We start from the raw sequence: 13,211 nt of genomic DNA, 5'->3' as shown, positions 1-13,211 counted from the left end.
CTTATAAGTTATCTTCATAATAGAATGACCCATTTTCATTTTCTGGTCAAAGGCTCAGTGTCACACAAGGAACTAAGCAAGCACGTTCTCATCATCAAGCTCAGAAAGGAAAAAGGTCAAAAAATAGAAATTCAATGCAGGCCGAAAAACGCTACTTTCTTCATGTTTAAAATGTATTCCTTAGAAAATAACATCTTCATCCTCTTGATCCAAAACATCCAACTGGCCGGTTTCGTGCGCAGCATGGAATTCTGGAACTATGGAACAAAAGCCATCGGTTAGATCATCATTGCAACGAGTAAATGAAAAAAGGTTACCTTCTTCCAATTGACGAGCCGCTTCAACCGTAGCCAAGACTCTTGATGCTTCTTCAGCAGCTGCACGATCCTTCTTCTTGCCTTGCACCTTCTTCAAGCTAAGGAAAATAAAAGCGTGTTACATCTAGGCCTCTTGTTCCATGTAACGATGGATAAGTTTACCGGAAGAACTCTTCTCTGTCCTGCTCATCCAGTTCCGAAATGATATATTTAATGGTATTCTCGTAACGTGGAATGATGACATGCTCGATAGCGTTCACACGGCGGTTGGTGGCCTTGATGACTTCATCTAGAATCACAAAGGCCGTCTACAGGATATTGAAAACAAAGATGAACCGGTTGATGCGCAGGTTTGATGGTGATCTTTTTTTTAAATTCGGTTCTTACCTGTAAACTGGCCAGTTCCACCAAGGTTTCTACTGCTTTCACATATACTTCTTTTGCTTTCTGCACTTGTTGACCACCTCGTCCGAGACCGGTAAACTCGAAAGCTGTGTCACGAGAAGAAGAAAAAAAAAAAAGGTTAAAGACGATCAAGCTCTGGTAGACCGAACAGAATCTCTTACCATTGCCGCCTTCCGAATATTGTTCAAACACAGGCAACATGACACCTGACACATTTTCCTGCTTTGCACGCACACGCAGTTGAGCCGTCTTGGATGCTTCCTGAATTTGATAACTAAGTTATAAATGATAGAAAAAAAAAAAGAAAAAAAAAGGCATGAGTGGTCACCAAGATAAAATTGGTTGGGTAAAACGAGGAGTGGGTTGGTTTCTAACCTGATGTCACCGGTGATGTATTGTACTTCGGCTAGAGAGAAGGAAGCCACTTGCATAACTTGGCCCATTTTACGTTTAAGCTAAAAAGGACAATAGTGATATATGGTTTCAATATATGATGATTCGACGTTACGTTGCATTTTTCCAGGTCAAGATACCTCATCAATTTGTTGAGTGATAGTTCTGAAACGTTTGGTGAGTGCCTCGGCTTTACGTTTGAGGAGCGAATGACCCGTTTGAGCACCCTTCAACTTGGACTTCATGGTGGTCAATGCCCTATTACCAGTAGAAATCAACGTAAATATATCCACTCTGACATATAAAAACAAGATAATATAGGAATAAAACTAGACTCGACGACGGCTGGGTCCCACGATGGAGTGGTGAACACGAGTACAGAAAAAAAAAGTCAGCCATAAAGGAAGTGTGCATTTAAACCTTACATTCGAGTTGGGAAAATGCTGATACGTTGATTAGCCCCGGACATGATGCTCTACTGAATGGTATTTTGAATAGCGAATGGGCTAGATGAGCAGACAAGGGAAAAAAAAAAGAATAGGACAAACAAAAAAGAGCACGCTGCCTGACGGCAAACCACTTCACCGGCGACTCCAAAGCACTCGCCATCACTCAAACTCCGACACGATAGCTCGGTGTGTCCTGATTTTGCACGGCAACGTCATGCTCCTTAAAATTGGCAGGAACCAACCCAGTCAAACACAACACTTTTTCTTTTATTAATATTATTATTTATAAGATGAAGAGGTTTCCATCTTCTTCCACGATTGAAATGGACGCATATTATTATCAGTTATTGCCGCCCTGGAGTTGGCTCCCTGCTGGAATGCGTGCGTTGCCATCACAAGCCAGTGCGTGTACTTGGATCGACCAGCTATTATTATGGCCTCCACGCGCTATTTGATTTTAGAATCTATTCGAGAGTTGACACTGTTTTGCTTGATCATTCTGCTTTTCTTTACACCTGATTATGCCGATTCGGGAAAGAAAAAAAAAGGTCCTCGTAAAATATTCAAGAGTTCTCCTCCCGAAGCCAACATTTTTCATTTTCCAAAATCTACCATGCTTTGGAGTGGCCCTTTGCAAACTTTTGTCACTGTCAAGGCTCCAAGATTAACCGAATAAGGAGAAGGATGCACCATGCCATCTCGGTTCCAGACGAAGTGTAACCTTGGTTGCATTCAAGGCATCCTAACATTCGGTGCCGACGGCTATAGGAGAGTCGACACGACCCCGCACGTATCGCCTGATCTGGGAAGAATAAGAAACCCTGTGAAAAAGAAAACTAGAGATTCTGGTTGAACTCGAGTTACTCCACCCTTCAAAAAGGATGGTCATCACTAGTACGCTTTGTACGTAAGCACGACCGCCCCACTACTATCGGTAGTGTAGCATCTGTTGGACTCCCTCGGCGATGATGATTCACCACATTAGATATCGACCGGTTTGCATCGAGTTCCAGTTACCGTAGATGCCATAGAAAGACATACTTCCTCGCCAAGCAAGGCGAGTTCACTTCAATGCGGGGCGGATTATACATCGATCGGTCCTTCAATAAGATCGCTGTCTGATTGCACGTTCCATTAGAGGTATAAACTACTTGTAGCAGTATCGTCCTTGATGGATAGCATTTGAGTCGTCGAGTCGACGCATACGTGTACTCGGGGGATGTAAGAGGGAAACATATCAAAGTGGCACAAATGACGCCATACATGGCCATCAAATCAGAGAATTTTCACCTGTTGATAATGGTGATCCTTCATTCGATATGCATCGTCATGCTGTGCCTGTAATAATACCCCTTCATGTTGGCTTCAAAGGGAAATCAACAAAAAGGTTATAAAGCTCCTTTGATATTCTTTATATCATTTTGTTGGAAATGTTGACTAAACCTCACGGAAAAACGGTCAAATAGATTCGTGATCCTCTCAAGTACCAAATACCCAGCAGACGATGTCTTGCATAAATGCTAATTTCGACTCACGCATACCGAACAAAGAAAAGCCATACACCGGATGGTAGAAAAACAGTCTACCACAGGTGATTTGAATCAAGATGCTTTGTACCGAGCCGAGGGAAGCGTGGGTGCGCGGCGTTTTTGTTCGTTTCAGTGGCTCGAGGTCCGACACTGGGAATACCAGTGCAACCTGTGTCAAAAAATAAAAAGACAAAAATGCCAAAGAAGTAAACCCTACCAAGCCAACATGGATATGCCCCGAGTTATTATCCTAAGGAGCCTCTGCATTCATAATTGGAACGATTATTTTTGAGTTCCTACTTATCGTTATTTTCCATGTTGTCCAACATTCTCGGCAAAGATTAGACCAGTCTAATCATTCGTGCATCATCCAATGAATTTGAAATCAGCAAGCAACTTGGGGAATCACAGTCCCGTATGACGCAGTGTATAATTGACCTGCCAAAAGTTTCTTTCTCTTTTTTTTTTTTTTTATTTCTGTACCCTTTTTTTCACCCTTTCTTCTATACATTTTTTTCGGTGAAATCATGTCCTGGGATCCTAATTACGCCGAAGATCAAGGCTTTTCTCAGCCTCCGGCCGACAATGGTGGCTTCGATGGTGCTGCCGAGCCCCGATCTCGACGTCCTGAAGGTGGTAACGCTGCTCACGAAGATCGTTTCCGTACCTTCAACTGGGCTTCGAACCGTTCCAGATACGAATACAACGAGAACGCTGTTGGTGAAGATGGTCTCGCCCTCCGTGATGAAAAATTGGAACAGGAACTTTTCGAAGTCGATGCTGCCGAGCAGCAAACCACTTTGGACTTTTCTCGTTACGAGAGTATTCCCATTCGTGTTCAACGTGGTGAAGCCCCTCCCCCAATCAAGAGCGTAAGTTGAGAAAAAAAAAGGAAAGCTTTTTGAATGCCGTTGACTCATAGTTTCGGGTTTATAGTTCGATGAAGCCGATCTCCATCCTGTCATGAAGGACAACGTGCGTTTGGCCAAATATGCCAAACCTACCCCTGTTCAGGTAGGTACAAGCGCCCGTTGCGTTTATAAAAACGAGGGGCAAGTGGTCTTTTTTTTTATTTTTCATTGTCACTTACATATGAACGGTTTGGTAATAGACCTACTCTATCCCCATTGTCACCTCTGGCAAAGATTTGATGGCTTGTGCTCAAACAGGCAAGTTATTTTTACAATTGCGGTTTTCCTATTGGCCAGAGTTTAGTCCAGAAAAAAAAGGGAGAAATACAAATATGAAAAACACTCTTTTTGACATGAGTGGGGAAGATGAGAAAAAAAAATGAAGAAAGAATAGGGGCGCTGACACCACTTTGTTCATTCTGTTTTTCTAGGTTCCGGTAAAACTGCTGCTTTCTTGATTCCCACCTTGTCCGCTCTCTTTGGTTCTGCCAAGGAACTTGCCAAACCTCGCCCTGCTCCTTATGAGTACAGATCTTACCGCGCCGAACCCTTAGTGCTCATTCTCGCTCCTACCCGTGAATTGTGTTCGCAAATTTTCGACGAATGCAGACGTTTCACCTACAGAAGCATGCTCAGACCTTGGTAAGTCTCCTCACCTCTCACTATTTGGAGATTTTTATATGAGAACCAAAGTTTTTGTAACCTGTGAATACGTCATTAGTGCCGTTTATGGTGGTGCCGATGCTATTTCGCAGATCCGTCAATTGGAAAGAGGTTGTGATATTCTGGCCGCTGCTCCCGGTCGTCTTATGGACTTTATTGAACGTGGTAAAATCGGTCTCAACCGTGTCAAGTACCTTGTCCTTGATGAAGCCGATCGTATGTTGGATATGGGTTTCGAAGCCATCATCCGTGCTTTGGTCTTGAAGAAGGGTAAGTCACTAATTGTATTTGTTTTGGCGCTTTGTACCCGTGACTCGACTAGAATGCTAAATGTGTTTTTGTAAACGAATAGGTATGAACCCTGATCGTCAAACTCTCATGTACAGTGCCACTTTCCCTCGTGCCATTCGTGCGCTTGCTCGTGACTTTTTGAAGCCCGACTATCTTTTCTTGAAGGTCGGTCGTGTCGGTGGTACCACCAACTCCATCACTCAAAAGGTATGTTGGCTGTTCTTGTGGATTCAAAACAATTAGAAGGATTTTTTTCTCAACACGCGTGAATTAGGTGATGTATGTCAACGAAGAAGACAAGCGTGAGTCGCTCCGTGCTCTTCTCAACTCCCAACCCCCCAGCCGTACTCTTATTTTTGTTGAGACTAAGCGTAGTGCTGACAGGTAAAGTGTTTGGAATGTTTCATTCAAGGATGCGGTGATGGTTTTTTTTTCATTTTGCTCACACAACGCGCATTAGCTTGGATCAATATCTTTTCGATCGCAGCTTCCCCTCTACTTCCATTCACGGTGATCGTACGCAAATGGAAAGAGAAGATGCTCTTCTCGGTTTCAAATCCGGTCAAACTCCCATTTTGGTCGCTACTGCCGTGGCTGCTCGTGGTATTGATATCCGTAACGTCATGCACGTTGTCAACTACGATATGCCCAACGATATGGATGAATACATTCATCGTATCGGTCGTACTGCTCGTGTCGGCAAGTCCGGTTTGGCCACTTCCTTCTACAACGAACGCAGCATGAACTTGGCTCCCGAATTGACCAAATTGCTCAAGGAAAACAAGCAAGAAATTCCTGACTTCTTGCAAGAATTCGTCACTGATGACAAGTACGTATTTTTTGCTTGCTTTCTTTTTTTGTGCCTGCGGATATATTAATGATGTGCCTTTTGTTTTCTTTTACTTGCAGCACTTGGGATGAAGATTTGGATGATGATAACGTCGAGGCTCCTAGCTATGCTGGACAAGAATATGTTGCTCCTGCTCGTGAAGTTCCTGGTCGAGGTCCTCCTGGTGGTGCTCCTGCTGGCGGTGAATTTGGTGCCGGTGATTTCGGTGCCAGTGGAGGTGCCGGTGGATGGGATGCTGGTGCTGCTGCCAATGGCTGGGATGCTGGTGCTGCTGGCGGTTCCAACGACTGGAACGCTGGTGGTGGTGGTGATTATGGTGCCGATAGTGGTTACGGTGCTACGGATTACGGCAACAGCGGTGGTTACAACGAACGTCCCAAACGTGACGGTGACTGGGATTGCCCCAGCTGTTCTGTTAGCAACTTTGCTAAGCGTACTGAATGTTTCAAGTGCGGTACTGGTCGTCCTGAAGGTGCTGGTGGTTTCGGCGGTGGTCAAAGCCGTCCTGGTGAATGGATCTGCCCCGATTGCGGTATCAACAATTTCTCCCGTCGTACCACTTGCTTCAAGTGTGATGCTGCCCGTCCCGAAGGTATGGGTGAACCCGCCCGTGGCCCTCCCCCACGTCGCGATGGTGACTGGGATTGCTCGTAAGTACAATTATTTGTTGATGCATCTCTTTCGTTTTCGGTTGTTGCGGTTCGACTCATAATTCTTTTTTCTCCTTTTATGAAGATGTGGTGCCGTCAACTTTGCCCGTCGTACCGATTGCTACAAATGTCACGCCTTGAAGGATGGTGGTGATAGCGGTTATGGTGGTGGCTATGATCAACCTTCCTACGATGCTGGTGAGACTTCCAACTTTGGTGCTTCCGGTGGTGATTGGAATGCGGATGCTGCTGCTGCCGGATGGGGTGGCGCTGCTGCTACTGAAACTCCTGCTGCTCCTGCTGATGGTGGATGGGGCGCTTCCAACGACACACCTGCTGCTGCTCCCGCTGCTGGCGGATGGGATAACGGTGCTTCGGCTGCTCCTGCTGCTCCTTCTACGGGCGGATGGGGTGCTTCCAACGACACAACTTCGGCACCTGCTGCTAGCGGATGGGGTGAACCTGCTCAACCTGCTGCTCCTGCTGCTGGCGGATGGGGCGCTTCCAACGATACCCCTGCTGCTCCTGCTGCTGGTGGATGGGGTGAACCTGCTCAACCTGCTGCACCGGCACCTTCATCAGGTGGATGGGGTGCTTCCAATGACACACCTGCTGCTGCACCCGCTGCTGGCGGATGGGGTGAACCTGCTCAACCTGTTGCTCCTGCTCAACCTGCTGCACCGGCACCTTCTTCAGGTGGATGGGGTGCACCTGCTGCTGCTCCTGCTCCTGCTCCTGCTCAACCCGCGGCTCAAGATAACGGATGGGGTGCTGCTCCAGCTGTTGCTGACGGTGGCTGGGGTGCTGCTCCCACTGCTTCCAATGGCATGGGCTGGTAAAAAATCAAGAACATCAAAAAAAAAGAGAGTACAACGACCTAGTTTCTTTTTTACTGTCTCAATACACTTACGGATATAGTCTCATGCATAAAAAAAAGGAAAAGGATCTGTAGGAATTTTTTTTTCATTCTTCTTTTTTCTCTTCTTGTCTAAAATAACTTGTTTCCCCATTGTAAATTACAGAATCCATTATTTCTTGAATAACATCTTGCAAAGGAAGGAGACGAGGTCTGGTCTGGAGAAAGGGTTTTTTACATTGTGGGGGCTTTCAAGTTTTATTGCAAAATTACAGATGAAAATTTTATCAAGCCAAAGATGAGTTTTGGATCCCTCTTTCACTTTCCACTGGGACCAGGTCAGTTCTTCATGTACAATAATCTGTAAAATATAAAGAACAAAAGAAAAAAAAAACTACAGAGTATAATAAGGAAAAAAAAAAAAAAAGAGGATGAAAGATGTGGTTTTTTTTCTCTCGGGCGCGCTTTTTTTTTTTTAAAGAGGATCAAAATGAGATTATTATTTTTTCTTTTTCGTTTCCAAGGATCCATTGGGAGTTTTAATTGAGGATAAAGTTAAGCATTGCTTTACTGTTTCTTTTCTTTTTATCGTCGTTCGTGGAAGCAGGAGAGGGAGCAACCTGTTGCTCAGTCGCGTAGCTTGATGGTGGTGCGGCCGCACTTCGATAATCATTCTCTTGATAATTTCGCGACGCATAGTACGGATGGCCACTGGGATTCATTCTCTCTGAATCGTCCGGAGGAGGCCTTGCATTGGATGGATAATAAGGTGGGGCATAGGTGTGCGGTATCGCATGTTGGGTTTGGTATGGATGCATTGCATAAGACGTGGAGGAATGATACAAAGGGTGTGGCTGTTGCGGTGGTTGTTGCAGCTGCTGTTGATGTGGTGGTGGTGGTGGTGGTTGTAGCTGCTGCTGTTGTGGAGATTGGGAATGAAAACTAGAATAAGGTGTTTCTTGTACTTTGGGTCGATAAACTACGCCGGCATTGGGACTCCGTGACACGGCCGGGATCGATGCTTGGCGAGGATAAGATGAAGATCGAAACGCCACCGGTTTAGCAGATATAGACGCTTTCCACACCCGCAACTGACGACCCCCATTGTTCTCCGTTGCTAATCGCATGTCTTCCGCAGGCGATGCAGATGATTCCGCTGAGACTGCGTTCGGTGGCGGAGCAGGCATCATCGCTGTGACTGATGCGGTAGCGGCTGGTTCTCCAGGATACACTTCTTGGTCATGTCGTTTGATCACAGGTTCACTGTGAGAGCTACTAGGAGGATTGGTCTGAATGTAATTACCCTGAGCATGGTAATTAATGAACTGAACCGATCCTCTTGGCGTTGTCGTCGGATAATTAGGCGTGCCCTGACTTCGAGACGCTCTCACGGGTGCTTCTTGCTCACGCATGGCCACAGGCTCCGCTTGTCGCTTGGTATCGTTACCCCTTTCGTTTCTTGATTGCAAAATGGTCGCGAAATCATAAGGATGCTGGGTTCGCGGTTCCTGTTTTTGCGGCTTTTGAACGGCGGGTACTTGCGGTGCGGAAGAAACACGTCGTTGAGCAGCCGCCGACGCATCAGCGTTCATTCTAGTACTGGGTTCAACGGATGTCGTCAGTAAACTGTGGATATTGCTTGATGACGCGGGCTTTTCCTTCGTCGGGGATTCTTTGACCATCGGTTCCTGGTGTTGCTGGGATACCATCGACGACCGAGAAGCGGGATGATCGGGTATGGAATGAGAAGGATGATGAGCCCTTGAATGAGCAGCGGCAACATGACTGTAGCTTTCACTCAAGGCTCTTCCGTGACCGGATGAAAGCGGCGGTGGATGAGACGCGATATGGGGAGAAGAAGGATGCGACATGGAATGAACATTGGAGGCCGAGAAGGACTTGTTGGGCGTCTTTCTTGCTGTAGGAGATAGACTTGCGTCTGTGGGTTTTGGAAACGGCGCATGTTCTTCGATTTTCCGTAATTTCGGGGACGGCGCGTACGCATCCGATGTTTCGGACCGGTCCATGGTTGTGGCATGATCGCCAGTGGCTTGACTAGCCACAGATGACTTGCGGTATCGCGAATGCTCCACCGGAGAACGCACGGTGGGAGACGGCACCTCGTGCGCCTTGGTAGGGCTCACAGTAGCGGGTTTCACCGCCTCTTCTGTTGCGCTGGTTGGCGCATTGGGTTCTGGTCCGACCGTTGATGCGGTGGTCACATCCGGTCCGGATGGCTCAAAACGAGAAGGCTCTTCCATCTTTGGAGATCGAGGCGACGGTAGCTTTTGTTCTGCAGAGGTAGCATCTGATACCAAAGGAGGCGACACTTCAGAGGGAGAGGCTTCTTCGTGACTGGCTTCTTTGGTCCATGATTTCAGTCGTTTACGATCAATGTCCTCGGTGGGTGTCTTGGCTTCCCGTTTCTGCGCCTTTTCTGAAGCTGTGGTGGTGGTCGTGGTAGCGGCATCCTCGGTCGATTTTTCCTCTTCCTTGATCAGCGGGCCATGAGACTCGATGGAGCTGGATCGCTTGGATGATGATGTTGCTTTGGTGGATTCCAAAGTGTCGGCCGTGGTCTCTTTCCCTTTGGACTTTGGAGCTGATGGAGAAGATTCTTTTTCGGGAGTGACAATGTCGGACGGACGTCGAACGACAGAAGAGCCTAGATCAATTGAACTTTGCCGTGAAGTGATGCCAATGTCGTAAGAATCGGTCTGATGATGATCGCGAAAATAACCACCGGAATTACCAACCGAGGGGGAGGGTAGAATGGATGCTGAAGAAGGGCTGATCGCTGATTGATGATTGGAATTGGTAGACGTGGAAAGGGATAAAGTGTCGGTTGATTTAGAAGTCGTCGAAGAAGAAAAAGATGGCATAGGAAGGCCTTTTTCACGGGCTTTCCATGCTGTACGCACTTTATCCATATGAGCCAGTAGTTGTTCTTTGGAGACGCCATTCCGGATACTTCGCATCGTATTTTTTACCATGCTTTCGTCGTTGGCCGCCCCTTTATCATCACGGAATCGGACAAATCTGGCCGAGTTTTTTTTTTATCGTTAGGCATGTTCCTTTTTTGCCCACCAAAAAAAACACGTAATTAGAAATACATACCTCCATCCCCCTTTTCGTGTGGTAGGTGCATAGCCTTGCTCGATAATGGTCATTTCCCAGTTGGGATCATATCTAAAATGATAGTTTCCATAAGTCATTTCCCACCATAAAAAGCATGTCTCTGTTAGGATGAGCCAACCTACCTGAATTCGGCAATACGTCCATCTGGTAAATGACTTTTCCATCTGCCAAAAAAAAAAAAAAATTAAGTAAACAGGATTTCTTTTTAAAGTAAAAAAAAAATAACGAAAAAAAAATAGGTGTGATTGATTGATCATGACCAATAAGGGTGGAGGTAGGGACGACGAATCAGCTTTTTCATGCAAAACTAAAGGAAAACTTACTGTGATGCCAGTGCCGGTTCCGGTTGAAACTGATCATAAAATTTATAGGTTACACCGTGCGATAATACTTCGAGGGAATAGATCGGCTTGTGTTCTTTACTCCAACGAGCAGAAATTCTAAAATCAACGGTATGATGTTCGGGAGGTTTCCATTTTAGTCTAGTCCAGAGAAGAAAAAAAAAAAAAGATCCGTTAACAGATCATCCTTTCGGCTGCGCTGTGTGTATCCCAGATTTTTCGGTAAAAAGCTTACAGTTTTTCGCATGTGCCTGAAACGTATGGGTGTTTGACAGGTGTAAAGATGACCCCGTCACTTTCGTGTTTCGATTTGGCGACTTGATCAAACACAAGATGCAAACCATACGAACGTTCCATTTTCTTCAGTTCAATACTATAAGAATGGGTTTCCCACACACAAAAAACCACAATCAATCCTCTTGTTTTCCTGTCCATGTCTTGACCTGCTTGTACTTACGTAAACGGGGGACGTGGTACGTGACGCAAACTGGCATTGAAAGGCTGAATAACTTCTTGCTGTGCCATCTAAAAGACAATATTATTACTATCAAAGGCGACTGAGAGAGAACAAAAGGGACTTACACCTAACCGCGTGTTGAATGAACGTTGCGTCACAGGCACGGCATTGATCGCCATGAGATCAAATACCAGAAATCGCCATGATGTCTATGGAGATGCATAAGTTTTTTCTCCATTCCCCTTTCCTCGTCCTGTTCAAGCGACGTCTCTCTCTTTTTGCGTACCTGGTCGTTATCTTTATCCATGACCAATTCCCCATCCATCAGTGTATCTTTTAGGTATTCCTTTTCCCGCCCGCGTAAAGGAAAAACTAAATTGGGGACATAGTACCATATTCGATTGCGGTCAAACTTGGTAGAGTAAAAGAAACAACGATATGAGTGTTTTTGGGGCCCTGTTGTTTTCCTAAAAACCACTTACGAGAAAAGCTGCGGGGCCTTTGGGTGAATGTACAAAGAACAAAAGATATCGTTCACCGTCATTCTTTTCGCAAACGAAATAATCTTCGCGTTCCAAATCTCGTAAATGCTTTGCGTCGAATGTGACAGGTTGTGATCCGGGAAAACTAGAGAATGGTCAATGCATAAGATGAGCTTTCGGATAAATACTGTTTTGGCTGTCAAATATGTTTATTTTTTTTTCAACCCTTTTCTTTCTTTTCCCTCTCTCTCTCTCTCTCTCTCTCTTTCGTTCTCTTGTTTTTCCTTTTCTTTTCACAGACTTATAGAATTCCCCTTTTTTCGCTTTCGTTTTTTCACCAGGTTGTAGAACTGGCAATTCACATACCCATCATGGTGGATTCCGAATATAGACTTGACTTTGTTATGCAAGGTTTTGGAGTAATCTGGATCAACGCGTTTCCCGATAGTTTCTGGTAATGATGAGCGTTCACTGGTGACTGTGTGTTGTGCTGTGGTTGCTTTCGCTTTGGTCGATGATAATTGGCTTGCTGCCATGGGGAGGAAGTTTTTAGCGAGGTTGATTGAAGATGAAGTCGGCGCGCGTAAAGGAAGGGGAAGAGGAATCCACTGTAAAGTTGACGGCGGACGTTGGGTCAGGGATGGTGAAATTCTCCAGCTTGACGAAAGTGACAAGAGTAGCAGGCGGCTGTAATTTGGAGAATGGTAAAAGTGACAACCGTAGACTTGGAAAAGCAGCAAGTCTATACAACCCGACAAGGATGCAAGTAAACAACAAAGCAAAAAGATAAAAAAAAAAGCACTAAAAGCACAACACCGTCAGTATCCCAAAAAAAAAAGTGGGAAATGAAAATTAAAAAAAATTGAACAATTCGCTTATTTTTTTAGTAGGCAGCCCTCTTTTACGTACGTCATTCTTTTTATTTTGGTCCGCCTCAACCCCAAGGCCTTTTTCTCTTTCCTCCCATCCTCTACTTTTTTTTTTTTTTTTTTTTTTTTTTTTTACAAATGCACCATCATATACTACCATTTTTTTTCCCATAATGTTCCTCTTACTGTTTATCTTTATTCTCTCAAGTGACTGATGTTGCTCAACTTGGTCCAGCGTTGCTAACTCGCCGAACTGATGGCTGACACACATCATCACCCACAGTTCCCATACTTGCGCACCTGATGAACTATTTGCAGGCTTCACAAGTTGAGCCCGTAAAGCTTACATGGAGTTGTTGGATACATGATTATCCTTGTACAGCGTTACTATATCTGTGCTGTACCGATGCTGTATGTATGAGTGGCTTTGTATCTTCGTCATGGCAAAGTGTTTTACAGCCATGATACCATTCTTTACTTGTACTTCATGTCCAAACAAGTCAGCAAACATGGACTGGAAGCTCAGTGATGCTCAACTATCATTTCACAAGGGAACGCTTCCATTTCATTTGCTCCTATGAAGAGAACCATTCAAATTGAATGTGTACCC

At 45.3% G+C, this 13,211-nt stretch overlaps 3 protein-coding genes across 3 annotated transcripts; 1 reads left to right on the top strand and 2 right to left on the bottom strand.

The window, feature by feature from the left end:
- Window positions 1-70: 70 nt before the first annotated feature.
- On the bottom strand, window positions 71-1,919 carry BYT42DRAFT_381027 (D subunit of V-type ATPase). Its single transcript, XM_051563307.1, has 8 exons — window positions 1,541-1,919; window positions 1,256-1,373; window positions 1,098-1,177; window positions 884-996; window positions 705-808; window positions 480-625; window positions 318-415; window positions 71-257 (listed from the first exon to the last, which is right to left on the bottom strand). The coding sequence occupies exons 1-8, from the start codon at window positions 1,582-1,584 to the stop codon at window positions 181-183; spliced, it is 780 nt and encodes a 259-aa protein (XP_051422403.1). The 5' UTR covers window positions 1,585-1,919; the 3' UTR covers window positions 71-180.
- Window positions 1,920-3,577: 1,658 nt separating this feature from the next.
- BYT42DRAFT_638460 (uncharacterized protein) lies at window positions 3,578-7,297 on the top strand (the record flags this gene model as incomplete). Its single annotated transcript, XM_051572509.1, has 10 exons — window positions 3,578-3,965; window positions 4,030-4,107; window positions 4,205-4,262; window positions 4,436-4,646; window positions 4,726-4,937; window positions 5,020-5,165; window positions 5,233-5,342; window positions 5,419-5,787; window positions 5,868-6,458; window positions 6,544-7,297. The coding sequence occupies exons 1-10, from the start codon at window positions 3,621-3,623 to the stop codon at window positions 7,295-7,297; spliced, it is 2,874 nt and encodes a 957-aa protein (XP_051422402.1). The 5' UTR covers window positions 3,578-3,620.
- A 2,480-nt stretch (window positions 7,298-9,777) lies between these two features.
- BYT42DRAFT_380709 (mRNA capping enzyme, catalytic domain-containing protein) lies at window positions 9,778-12,637 on the bottom strand. The gene is made up of 11 exons (XM_051563306.1): window positions 12,099-12,637; window positions 11,733-11,877; window positions 11,537-11,662; window positions 11,376-11,459; window positions 11,251-11,318; window positions 11,029-11,166; window positions 10,776-10,934; window positions 10,575-10,616; window positions 10,432-10,503; window positions 10,067-10,353; window positions 9,778-9,993 (listed from the first exon to the last, which is right to left on the bottom strand). Exons 1-11 carry the CDS (start codon window positions 12,266-12,268, stop codon window positions 9,980-9,982), a joined length of 1,305 nt encoding a protein of 434 aa, XP_051422401.1. The 5' UTR covers window positions 12,269-12,637; the 3' UTR covers window positions 9,778-9,979.
- Window positions 12,638-13,211: the final 574 nt, after the last annotated feature.

This window comes from Radiomyces spectabilis, assembly GCF_025331425.1.
Source record: "Radiomyces spectabilis strain NRRL 2753 chromosome Unknown BYT42scaffold_8, whole genome shotgun sequence".
Taxonomy (NCBI): Eukaryota; Fungi; Mucoromycota; class Mucoromycetes; order Mucorales; family Radiomycetaceae; genus Radiomyces; species Radiomyces spectabilis.
This window is presented reverse-complemented; position numbering and strand designations above follow the sequence as displayed.